We start from the raw sequence: 13,332 nt of genomic DNA, 5'->3' as shown, positions 1-13,332 counted from the left end.
GAGGCAAAGAACCTGTGCTTGCTTTGAAATGGCCCCCCAACTCCCGATGCCTCGCCCACAGAGCCGACTGGGGGCCTGTTCAGGTTTCATTAATGACGCAATAGGCCCACTGGCATCTACCAGAGTGCAGTTTTGATTGTTAAAGATAGAGAAGTCCTGAGTTGGATGCCACCTGTACCTGCCTGTGGCCCAGTCTCCTGAGCTGGTCAATCCAGGGAAGTCACTTAACCTCTCTGGGCCTTATCTGAACAATGGAAAGTAACACAGCACCATGAGAGGGGAGGAGACTGCCTCAGCTCAGCACTTGTAAAATGAGGTGGGGGGGTGGGGAGCGTAAGAACTTAACAATGCTCCACCACGCACCTCTGGGGCGTGGTTTTGAGTCCAGATTTACTACCTGTGTGTGCATGACAGTTCATTACCAAGTGTGAGGCAGCCGAAGGGCCACTTAAAGGAGCGATCGCAGCTGTGAAAGTAATATTCCTGTCAAGGAGCTGGAGTTTGTTTTTAAGTAATTGCTCCTGACTCACATGTGGGGGGGTGTTTTGCTTGGGAGTTTTGCATTTCCTAGCTGACAGAATCACACATTTGAAAACTCCTCTTAATGAAGAGTATCGGCAAATTGCCAATTACAAGTAAGCAGGTGTGGAAACGGTCATATACCTATTTGTTAATGACTTTTGTTTTTGAAAAGCTAGCTGCCTGCTGAACTGGCAGGAGAAGAGACTGGTAACATACACGCAGAGGCAACATGTTTGGAAAATGTCTGTTACTGATAAATGTCTAAAGCAAAAGGAAATTCTCTCTCTGAAAAGAAGCTAACAGATTTTTTTTTTTTTTTAATTTTTAGAAGCTAACGGTTTTTAAACAAGTATTTATAGCACTGTTGTGTTTCTCCACGAGGCACTGGGTCTCCAGCACTCCAGCTCTGGAGGGAAACATCCAGTTCACCCATTCAGATGTCTAGGACAAAGTCTAGTTGGGCACCATGGCCCCGTAGCTCTAGGGAACTGAAGGAGTTAATGTTTGACCTGTAACCAGTTCTCCTGGGGAGGGGCCTTACGCTTGAATAGGAATTTATGGCATTTAAAATATTTCTTCTTGAAGGATTTTCCATTTGGAAAATGGAAAAGTTTTGTGTGTTTACCTGGCTAGGTGACTTGCTGGAACCTCCCTCCACTAATGAGTAGAGGTAAATTATTCCATTTTACTGTCTGGTTGCCGGCAGAAGCAATACGTTCTCGCTTCTTCTCAAGATGAGGCACGTTTATTTGTTTGGACTATATCCAGCTGGCTGGCTCGGTTAGGACCGCATTTCAGACATTTTGGCTGGTGCTCCTCAAAGAAATGGATTGGCACCGGAGGGCAGCAAGCCGAAGGAGCAGGGAAAGAAATTAAATTGCTGGAATAACCTTGAGGGCAATGTCTTTCTGTCTCCAGGCGCCCGTTTCCACCCGGAGACCGAGTCACGTTCAATGGGAGAGACTGCCTTTGTCAACTGTGTGCGCAGCCAATGTCGTCCAGCCCTAAAGAAGCCTCCTGCCCCAGCAGTAAGTGCCCTGGCCACCTGTTGACCTGAGCTCCTCGTAGCTCAAAGGTAGCTTAGGCAAGTGCCTTCCTTTTTGTGCAGCTGCTATAGCTGGAGACAAGCATAGTCGTGTCTAAAGCATTGGCAATCGTAAAACATGAAGCCTTTGCTAAAACCCATGAGTGAGAATCATCTCCCTTATTTCAAAGACATAAATAGAACTGGACGTCAAACTGTGCATTTTGAGGGTAAATAAAGGAAAAAGAATGATAAGACTTTATGTGAGAAATGCCCATTCCCTTAGTCTCGGAGGTTGAGATGTGCGGACATCTGGTGGCAAAGTGATCGATAGCTCTGTGTGTTAAAGAAACTGTCCCCAGCGGTGATTTATCCTTACCGTTAATTCTTTATATTTGTTATCTTTAAATATGTATTCACTTAGAGGGTTTCTGACACTTACTCATTGAACAGATAGGTTTTTTTTTTTAATATTTCTTCACCTTTGTTCATTTTTGAGAGGGAGACAGAGTGTGAGTGGTAGAGGGGCAGAGAGAGAGAGAGAGAGAGAGACAGAATCTGAAGCAGGCTCCAGGCTCTGAGCTGTCAGCACAGAGCCCGACACGGGGCTCGAACTCATGAACTGTGAGATCATGACCTGAGCCGGACGCTTAACCGACTGAGCCACCCAGGCGTCCCTGAACAGATAGTTTGTTGAGCACCTACAGTGTGTAGTGTTGTTCCCACTGGAGATACAGGCTGTGAACAAAGACTCAGCATCCTTGGGAAGCTTACTTGCCAGCAGGAACGAGCAGACCATAAATGCATACACAAAAATACTTAATATGTGAAGAAAAGGAAAGTAGGAAGAAAAAGCAGGGTAAAGGGGCTGCATTCATAGGGGGTAGTTGGGGGAGACGTCTCTTAAAAACCTAAGGAGCATCTGAAGAAAGTGTGGGAACGAGATACATATGTGTCATGGGATTTATCATTCTTCGTGACGAGGTCTTGTCTGACCTGTGGGAATCTGGAGAAAACTAACTTGCCCCCAATCCTTCCCCCAGCTAACTTCCCTGATAGGCCGGTCACACTCTTTCTTCTGATAAATAACATTGGGTAAGTCAGTTAACTTACTTACAATCAATGAACCTCTACCTCTGTCTCCTCCCTGGGACATTAGGAAGTAGACCAGAGGTTTGCCTTAGTTTCTGGGGATTTTGCCAGTCTTTTGGGAGGTTGGAATAAATTATTCCACTAAGTCCCCCCAGTCTCGGTACATAAGAATGAACTCAGCCACTTCTGGTCTGGAGGAATTCTATGCAATCTATAGCAGGGATTCTAAATCTTTTTGTTAAAGAATAATCCTTATACTTAGAGAGAGAGAAAGAGAGAGAAAGAGAGAATGTTTTGACCAAAGCATTTGCATAGAAATTAGATTTGACCATTGGGAGGAAAGAAGAAAATAAATGTATTAGGGCGTCTGATTCAACACAACCGGATCCTTAGCATGAATTTATATGTCCTGCTGATAAATATTAGCAGCCTGAATAGGACAAGAGCTATAAAGTAGACCCCAGTCTTTGACACCTAGAGGAGTTTGTAGTGCTTCACTCTTCATATCTACCCTGCCCCAAGCAGGTCACTGGGAAGGTTATCACCCCGTTATCTGGGAAGGCCTGCTTTGAAAGTGCACTACCAAAAACTTTGGAGGAGTTCTTCAGTCTAGCTAAGAAGCAAAGGATTTGGGGCGCCTGGGTGGCTCAGTTGGTTAAGCATCTGACTTCAGCTTAGGTCATGATGTCATGGTTCATGAGTTCGAGCCCCGCATCATGCTTGCTGCTGTCAGCACAGAGCCTGCTTTGGATCCTCTGTGTCCCCCTCTCTCTCTGCCCCTCCCCTGCTCATGCTCTCTCTCTCTCAAAAATAAATAAACATTAAAAAAAGAGAAAGAAACAGAAATAGATATTTTTCAAGGCCCCTGTCCTCTTTGCCCATGCAATTTGGGAATGGGTTTCCTCATCAGAGTGCTACCAAAATGGTTATTCCAATTTTTATCAAACATGTTTCTGCTTTACCTGTATTTTCCATCTTATATGACATACATGTTATGCACACAATAAAGAAATAAAAATTCTAAGCGTAAAAATGTATCATACTCAAATTCATTATATCCTTAATGCTAGATGTAATAACAATTGCTTGTGTGCAGATTGTTGGACAAAATCATATTTTCTCCTTTGCTCTCAAAGGATGAAATCTCTTTTCTATGCAACTGCCTTGGTCAGAACAGTTTTATTTTCAACAAGTACTGGTCTATTTAGATCAGTACTCAGATAACATTTATGGGGCATGTGGGTGTCTGTTAAAAAAAGAGTTCTTATATATGGATACACACATGCAAAATACCCAAGCTGGGCGGGCACACAAATACTATGTGGCAAGGGAATTTTCAGCAAGTTGCTGAAATTCACTGGAGCATGCTTGGAAAACACTTGCTTACTCTTTGTAATTCTTTTAAGAATTGTCGTGTACAATGGGGCGCCTGGGTGGCGCAGTCGGTTGGGCGTCCGACTTCAGCCAGGTCACGATCTCGCGGTCTGTGAGTTCGAGCCCCGCGTCAGGCTCTGGGCTGACGGCTCGGAGCCTGGAGCCTGTTTCCGATTCTGTGTCTCCCTCTCTCTCTGCCCCTCCCCCATTCATGCTCTGTCTCTCTCTGTCCCAAAAATAAATAAAAAACGTTGAAAAAAAAATTAAAAAAAAAAAAAAAAAGAATTGTGTACATTAAACTATCCTGGTGTGCCTTTAATTCTTATTTTGAAAAAATTCTTAAATTTGGGGCACCTGGGTGTCTCAGCCGGTTCAGCCTCTGACTCTTGATCTCAGCTCAGGTCTTGATCTCAGAGCCGTGAGTTCAAGCCCCGTGTTGGGCTCCACATTGGCCTCTGTGCTGGGCGTGGAGCCTACTTTAAAAAAAAAAAAAAAAAAAAAAATCTTAAACTGGGCCAATCTCCCCTACATCAAAGCAAAAAATGAAACGCCTCTTTGAAACTGTTCACAGAGCCAGTGAAGTAGATCAGAGAGCCAAGGTCCTCTTTCCCCTTCGAAATGTTCTTTCAAAAATGAATCTGCTCTTCTGAACTGCAATTTTTATTTCACGATCGGTGGCTGGTTTCCCATCATCACTGAACAGGAGGGGAAAGACAGTGGGAGAGGAAGAGAAGAAGTGAAGGGTGGTCAACAGAAGCGACATCAAGGATGCGATGAGAATTCACGCAGAATAATTTCTGCTTGAGCTTCCTGGATAGAGGTGCGGTTTCTGCTACAACCGATGAGGAGACCTTGTCTGCACTGCTCTGGTTTAGAGAGGACTCCCGGTGGCATGCCCGTGACGTCACGGTGCTCCCGTCCACCTTACGTTCTTTTAACCTTTATATGTGTTTTGTCTACTTCATCACACACCCTTCTGGTACTCACTATGGATCAGGTACTGTGTACCTGGTCCACGAATTTTAACTCATGTAATTCTCAGAACCACCCACCAGGTTGGCACTAAAACTAGCCCCTTTACGCAGAGGAAGAAACGAAGGGCCATGGAGGTGAATTTACCCAGGATCGCAGACAGTAAGCAGTGGGGCTGAGTTACAGACCTGGGCTGCCTGGCTCCAGATGCCGTACCGCGTGCCTGATGATATTCCACAGCATGGGCTTCACTCTCTGCTGAGCCTCAAACGATGGCCTGACTCGTCCGTGTGTTTACCTGAGTGTCCTGCCTCCAGGGGCTGTGCGCTTTCTACACGGCACAGCTGCCTTGCTTTTGTAGCCAGGTTTGATGAATGGAAGCCACCAGGAAGTTATTCGCAGAAGCAAACTACTTCCCTTAAAGATGATCGCCCCTGAATTAGCTAAAACTCTTGCGGCATCCGGTCTGCTGCAATGTGAATTCAATAAGCAATAAACCTTCCGTACCCTGGAGCGATGGTCAAAATTACCTCAGAGGGTTGTGATGAATGTTAATTAAGTTGTTTTTCCTACTTAAAAAAAATCAATTGCCCATGTCTAGCGGATCCACACTTTAAAAATAAAAAGTGACGTCCAGGAGACGTTAAGACCTCCCAGAAGGTCACATGCACTCCACTGAGGCTTAATTTTTCTCCAGCCTTCACGTATTTGCCAGCAGTTGGGGAACGGGATTCACACGGGTTAAGGAGCCTGTGGGGGGGGGGGGGGGTACATGCGTGGCATCCTAGAGTGTAGGGAATCGGGTTTGGACCGTCGTTTCCCACACGGCTTCTGTCTATTTCAGGCACCTGAGCAGGAGTGGCTGTTGTCTGCAATGACCTTTTCCATTTCCAAGGGTGTCTGACTAGCCTCTGATTGCGTGTGGGTTTGGTGGGTTGACGGGGCGACCACCCCCACGCAAAGGCATGCCAGCCCATCTTCCTCTCTCTCCCCCTCTGCACAGCATTGTCACGATTCCAACTGCAGTAGAGACTTCTACAGGTATCGGGGCAAATGCTCTAGTCGGCCCGAATTTAAGTCATTTCAGATAAAGAATCACCTGCATGTTTCCAAAGGGGAGGAAGAACTTTTTCATTATTTTACATTTCTGTGCGGTGCAGTGGCTTTTGATAGTTGCAAGGTAATTTTTATTTTATCTTAAATTCTCTCCCCCAGATCATCTGCAGGTTGAGTGGGACTTGTCTGCTGAGACACCTAAGAATATGTCGGGTGGTGATAATCCGATGCCGCCCTCAGACTGCTTGGGTCACATCCTAGCTCTGCCACTTGCTAGCAGTCTCTTTACCTCTCCAGCCCCCACTGCCTTATCTGTAAAATGGTAATAGTTACCTACCTTATAGGATTACACGGATACATATATGAAAGTGCTGTTTAGTTATAAGACAATAACCTACTGTTCGGGCATTTATTTTTGAATATTTGTGTCAGACCATCACTACTTTTTGTGACCCTGCTTTTTTCACTCTGGTGTTCATGATATGTCTTTATGTGCTCATTTGATACTTTGCCCCAGTTTAAAAACCAGTGAAGGTAGGAACACAGATAGCCCCTGGATTCTTGGAGTTTGACTCTTGGTGATGTATTTTAGGGCAGGGTCTCCAAAATCAGATCTGCTTTAGACACTGCCTGTCGAGAGGATGTATGGGTTCTGGACATGTGGTGGCTGGTTCTAACCCCTTTCTACCACGCACAGGCTGTGTAGCCTTGAGAGTTCAGTCTCTGCCTCCGTTTGTTTGCCTACAAAACAGGACACAATAATAGTTCCTTTTTCAGTGGACTGTGCAGATTCATATAAATAACATGTCTGAAAGATTCATGACATTTAATAAGCTCATCTGTATGCTAACCATTATTCTTTACGGAAGTTACAAGACTAGAACTTGAGCTTTAGAGATATTTAGAGCCAGAAAGGAACAAAAGAAGAGGGCACAGCATAATGGTTAAGAATATGGCCTCTCCACTTCAGAAAGCCTGGATTGGAATCTTCATCCTCCTTCTGCCTGGCCAGGGAGCCTTGGACAAGTTACTGACATTTTAGAACCTTACTACCCTCATCTAAAAATTGGAAAATAACTACTTCCAAGGGTTATTATGAGAGTTGAACGAAATACTGCAAGAGAGGACAGTCTAAATATGGAGAGGGTTCTTGTGAAAGCAGTGCAGGGGGAACCCCAAACAGACCAAAGGACTTGTTGTTCTGTGTCCCGAGACATGAAACTGGAAAGATGGAGTGACAGGGCCAGGTCTCGGGAGGCCTTGAGGAGTTTGGCAAGGTGGAACTTCTGAGAATAGTTTTTAATCTAGAGGATGACCAGATGAAAACAATGTTCTAGAAAGATCAGTATCGTAATGGTGGTAGTGCAAAATCAATGCAAAGTCAGTGCAAAATTATGATTTTGGTATGCAAAATCAATGCCTGGGGATCAGCGATCTGCCCATTGATTGTGGGTAGAGGTAATAGCAGGGAACAAAGACGATGAATGTCAATGTCAAAGAACGATACAGGTTGTCACTCATTCAACAAACATTTCTTTGAGTACCAACAATGTTCCACCAGGCAAATTCTTTATTATATAGTTAATGTAGTACTGTAAGACAGTTGTCCCACCTGAGAAACCAACATTGGGACAAAACCTGTTGCATTTTAGTTATTTAGACGTGTGCCCACCCACCTCCGGCACCAAGATAATGAACTCATTAATACAAGGACCCTATTTTCTCTGTCTTCCACAAGGTCTAGCATGTCAAGCCCTATATAAGCATCCTGGAAACTGAATCAAAGCCATCTCTTTCTCTAAATGGGCTAATAACAATCTTCTCTTTTTTAAGGGGTTTAGGTGTTCCTCGTAAAATAATAAAAATCTTACAGAAAAGTTCAAAGAAGGAGATAGAAATCACCTGAAATCCCATCACCTAGAGATCATCTCCACGCATGGATTTTGCTAAGTCCTCCAGATGTGTGCAATTTTACATAAATTTGTCCCATAACATTTTGTTCACGTGTCTTCTTTTCAAAAACCATTTATTATTTTGACTGTCACACAAAGACTGAAAGCCTTGAATTTGCTTAGGCCCCTTGGCAACAGGACTAGCATGCATGTGTCCTGGGCAAAGATGCTTTGCCTCTCTATTATGGCCGTTATTACCTTATATTCCTGCTAGTTCTTTGTATGTTTATCTCTCCCACCAGACTGTGAGCTACTTAATAACAAGGACAGTTGTTTTGTTTTGTTTTGTTTTGTTTGTTTTTTTGGTTTTTGGTCCTTATGAATCTCCCTGGGTTCACAGTAAACGCATGAATGTTCATTTAGTGAGTGAATCCATGCCTTCCCTGGGGGGGGGGGGGTGCTTTGAGAGAGTAAATCTCAGCTCCCAGGTCTGGAATGTTGAGTTCTGACTACTGTTTGAATGAATGAGTGAAATTGAAGACTGGAGATGACTTTTGTGATGTGGTGAAATCATATAGGTACAGCTTGGGTGCATTGGGCAGTAAGGATAATGGCATGTTTAAACTCACCTTTACGTTCTTATTTACAAGCTTTCTCCCTTGTTTAATAAAAGGGGATGTGGTTATTGCTTCAGATAAATTTGGTGATGACAGTCTTGGGTTCTGGCCCGAGGGGCAGGGGTCTAACCTCGTGTGTCAGTTCCCATATTGCTTTACTGGCTATGGAGGAGGGTGTTGAGAGAGTTTGGAATGTACGTGGTGGCCAGAGGGTCATTGCAGAGAGGCAAAGTACGTTGCAAAAAGGAACATTAATATTCAGACTTTTTTCAGACTGAAATCTATAACGATTATGAGTCAGACGTAAAGATCCCAGAGTGACACATCTTTTCACTTAACCAGAGCCTCGATCATCTTAGTTTTAGGAAAGGAGGAGAAGTCTCTGCTTATTAGGGAATGGGTATAACTTACATGGAAGAAAGCGAAAGTGAATACCAAAAGCCTCCTAGCAAATGGAAAGTCAATGACATTTTGTTATTCGCTTTGTTTCAATAGCTATGCCTCTTACATAATAAGATCCACACCTTCTAACAATGTGTCAGTAAAACTAGGATTTTAATGATTGGACCAGCAGTCATTCTTCAGATTCTTTTTAATTTTTCAGTAGCAGTAAAAATCTAGCTGTGTGTACTTAGAGTTGTATGTCCCTATAGATTGTCCCAGAAGGATATTTGAGACATTGCTATTAGTACTTGTCTCCAGCAGGGAGGGAGGGAAGGAAGGAAATTATTTTTACTATATGAAAGCAAAAATTGTAACCATGTGTATATCTTCTCTATTTAAAACCAAAGTAGAATAAATAATAAAATAATGCTAATTTTATAAAGTAAAATGAAAGACCTAGTCCAGACTAAAGTCTCAGTGCATTTTGCCCTTGCTGTGACCTTCAGTGTGTCTGTATTAAGTGATTGGTCACATAATGAAAGTCCTGAAACAGACATCCTACCCCTTCTTTTTTTCTTCCTGTCTCTGGGAGGGAGTGAATGAGCTGATGTTTGCTAATGAGTATTGAACCTTAGAAGCTGATGTGGAACTCAAGTGCGATTCCCTCTTTGGCAAGAGCTCCAGTAGGCTGAGTGACCATAGCCAGTTAAAGATTTATCATAAAACTCTTCACCAGGTTGGGCCGCCTAGGTGGCTCAGTCAGTTAAGCGTCCGACTTCAGCTCAGGTCATGATCTCCAGTTCATGAGTTCGAGCCCCACGTCAGGCTCTGTGCTGACAGCTTGGAGCCTGGAGCTTGCTTCAGATTCTGTGTCTCCCTCTCTCTCTCTACTCCTCACCTGCTCTCTCTCTCTCTCTCTCTCAAAAATAAATAAACATTAAAAAAAAAAACCAAAACTCTTCACCAGGTTAAAGTTTACAACTAAATTAGAGGAATCAGTACAAAAACAACCCTTCTTGGTACATTTTTAATTGAAGTGCAGTTCACATAACAAAATTCACCATTTTCATGTGAACATTTTAGTAAACATTTACAATGTTATACAACCACAACCTCTATCTAGTTCCAAAACATTGTTATCACCCCAAAAGAAAACCCCATATCCATAAAGCAGTCCCATTTCCTCCTCCCAGCCCCTGCCAACAACCAATCTTCTATTTCTGGATATTTATGGATTCTCAATATTTTGTATAAATGGAATACCTAAGTGGCCTTTTGTTTCTGTCTTCTCCCATTTAGCTTAATGTATTCAAGGTTCCTACAGGTTGTAGCATTTATCAGTACTCCGTTCCTTTTCGTGGCCGAATAATATCCCTTCATGTGGCTAGAACATGATTTGTTTATCTGTGCATCTGTTAACAAGCATTTAGGTCAGATGCATCTTTTTTGGCTGTTATGAATAGTGCTGCTGTGAACATACATGGATGATTATTTGAGCTCCTCTTTGTAATTCATGTGGCTCCTTGTACAGTTTTAAGGGGGGTTGGCTGAGGACTGTCCCAAATGTCAAAAACAGTGAATCTCCCCCTGGAGAGTGTTGGGCTGGTGTCCACTAATGTTTCACAGTGTGGCAGGCTGAGGCGTGACCACCGCTGAATGGCCGCAGGGGGCAGCCTTCGTCTGGGGCACCTTGTTTGTTCCCTCTCCTACTCTTTCTTCTTCTTTCCCACTCATTTTCTTCCTCCATTGCTGGCCGTAACTTGAGCAGAGGACTACTTACTCCTGCTGGTGGAAGTCTGACCCCTAGTTTTCTAAACCCTGTCTAGCAGAGTATCAGCGGTGCGGAGGACTCAGGTTTTGAACTTCAGACATGTCAGTTGTGTCTTCCCGCACGCATCCGTCTCACCGTTCCCCGTTTGAGGGGTGGCTCAGGGATCGAGCAGTGTTCACAAGGCCTGTCTGGATTATTCACTGTAGGCAGAAAAAACTGCCACAAGCCCACGGAGCCGAGGGCTGGGGGAGCAGTCATTTACTCTCTCCCGAGGGAGGCCCCGTGGCAAGGATGCCCACTCCACTGAAGCCACGGCCTGAGCTCTTCACCCGTGCAGGTTGGAAATCGGTATCCTTGAGGCCGCCATGTGACCGTAACCTTTTCCAGGAGCGTCCCACGATCGGGTAGTGTTCGGCTCTGTTTCCATGACGCCCCAATTTCCTCTGGCCGTCCCGGTGGCATCTGCAGTCAAAAGAGAATCCTACTCTTGATCTCCGGTGAATCCCGGTGATGTTTGCATCATCAGAAATGACGCGGAGCGACCACACGAGACAAATGGAGGCTGACAGTGGAGGGGACGGGCCCGAAAAGCAGTGAGCCTTCGGGCCTGTCCTCCACCCGCTGGGCTTTTGAAATTGTTAGCTAGGAATTTTGAAGTTGTGAATGTACCGAACAGGGTGATGGTTTACTCCATGAACGTAGCCCCCCCCTCTCCATTTTTTAGTTAGAGTTCTGAAGACGGGCGTGGGAACACGCACGCAGACGCGCCGAGTTCTCTTTCAGAGGACCTTAACCTAAAAATTAGAGTAGATGACAAACAGAACTAACGTTTTATGCTCACGTTTTTTATTTCCCCTCAAAGAATCTCATCCCATCTCTGGAAAGTACAAGCATGTGATAATTTTTATTCGTAGCTTGGAGAATGGCAGAGGGGTTGTTCAGGAGATTGTTATGCAAGGCAGCGGATGTGAGCGTCCTAACCAGTGCTAACCAGCTTTCGATACCCTTCCCGAAGTACATGCTCAGTCTCAAATATGCATGGTCTCAAATATCTGGCATTCTCCCTGTACGTAAGGCACCCAGAGCGCTCACCCATGGCAAGCAGGCCACGGGAAGCACAGTGGGAAATAAGGCCCGTTGGAACCAGTGCTGAGCCCGGTGCCGAGGGCCATGGCATGTCTATGGGCCGTTCAAAGCCATCATCCAAAGGCAACTAGCGGAGATTCGCAGACTCTCCAGTCTGATGCTTTCGGGGTGCAGGTCTGGGCTGGTGCCAAATCCATGGAGAAGAAAGGCAAACGGTCTGGCTCCTTTGAATTCCCTGTTCAGATCCTGGTCATGAACATGGGAAAAACACACACACGGTACTAGGTAGAGGAGAGGGCTTCCTAACCCTGAGAATCCATAATAACTCCCCACAGAATTCTGTGAGTGCTGGCCTAGGGATCAGAATTGGAAGTTTTCAATGGGTAAATGGTCTGTATTTATGAAGATTATGGGCCAAGTAACTGAAATTCCTTGAGCATATATGATACTCCGTTTAAAAGAATGAAAGATAGGGTTTATAGGACTTGGAAAATGGCTTGCCAGGCCTGCCTTCAGCTTTCCTGAGGAAGGCTGACAAAGTGTTGCTATTATGGCCCATGAAAACGTGTTTTGTTGCGCGGTATTGTTTTCCAAAGACAACAAGAACCTTCACTTAAAATAGCAGGTCCGAGGCTGCTCTGGCTTGTGATGTTTCCATCGTGGCCATCGAGACCACAAAGGGCACAGCTGACCTAAGCAGGGACATGAGAGATTATGGAAAAGTCCGATTCAAGGTGACATATTAGGCAGCACATCACCTCTTAAAATAATTCATTTTTAGAGATTTGAGATGTAAATTACTTATGGCATTGAGACCCCTTTGGCCACAGAGTGGCAAGTATGTTGTACCTTCCTGAACTTTCCCACATACCCCCTGCCCCCGCCAGTATTTATCTTATGACTTCATACTGCTTTTTGGTTACTGGCAGCATAGAATTTCAAAAGTCAGAAAGTGCTTTTTATTTTTTTATTTAAAAAAAAATTTTTTTTTTTAACGTTTGTTTTTGAGACAGAGACAGAGCATGAATGGGGGAGGGTCAGAGAGAGGGAGACACAGAATCCGAAACAGGCTCCAGGCTCTGAGCTGTCAGCACAGAGCCCGACGCGGGGCTCGAACTCACGGACCGCGAGATCGTGACCTGGCTGAAGTCGGACGCTTAACCGACTGCGCCACCCAGGCGCCCCCAGAAAGTGCTTTTTAAAACCGATTCTTGAGAAGTGCTTAGCCTAACATGCTCACAGTTTCACCTTGTGTTTGGGCCTCTCCCTGCCCTTTCTTACGGTGACCCCACACCCATGGTATCTGCCATGACATGCTAGAAAAGTCAATTGTGGGCTCATTTCTGTGACTTGGTTGTTTTTCCAAAACTGGCCTGTGGACAGTCAACATCCGTCTACTCAGAGAGGTCTGGTCTGGAACGGGATCACACTGAACAGCCTAGACGATGAAAGGAAATCAACATTCCACCCTATCCATGTGTTCGATTGACATTCCTGTCACTACTCAGTATAATGTGCCCTTTTTGGTCAAGGAGAAGTGTT

General features: G+C 44.7%; 1 protein-coding gene across 11 annotated transcripts in view; it reads left to right on the top strand.

The window, feature by feature from the left end:
* The window catches only part of ABLIM1 (actin binding LIM protein 1), a 295,553-nt gene that overhangs the window by 175,861 nt on the left and 106,360 nt on the right, over positions 1–13,332 (top strand). For all 11 annotated transcript variants that reach the window (XM_049645831.1, XM_049645824.1, XM_049645822.1 and 8 more), the window contains exon 4: positions 1,441–1,550. In XM_049645831.1, coding sequence (XP_049501788.1) covers positions 1,441–1,550 — 110 coding nt within the window. The remainder of the gene's footprint in view (positions 1–1,440; positions 1,551–13,332) is intronic.

The sequence above is a fragment of the Panthera uncia genome, chromosome D2 (assembly GCF_023721935.1).
Source record: "Panthera uncia isolate 11264 chromosome D2, Puncia_PCG_1.0, whole genome shotgun sequence".
NCBI lineage: Eukaryota > Metazoa > Chordata > Mammalia > Carnivora > Felidae > Panthera > Panthera uncia.
Note: the sequence above shows the minus strand (reverse complement) of the source record. Positions and strands in the feature narration are given on the sequence as shown.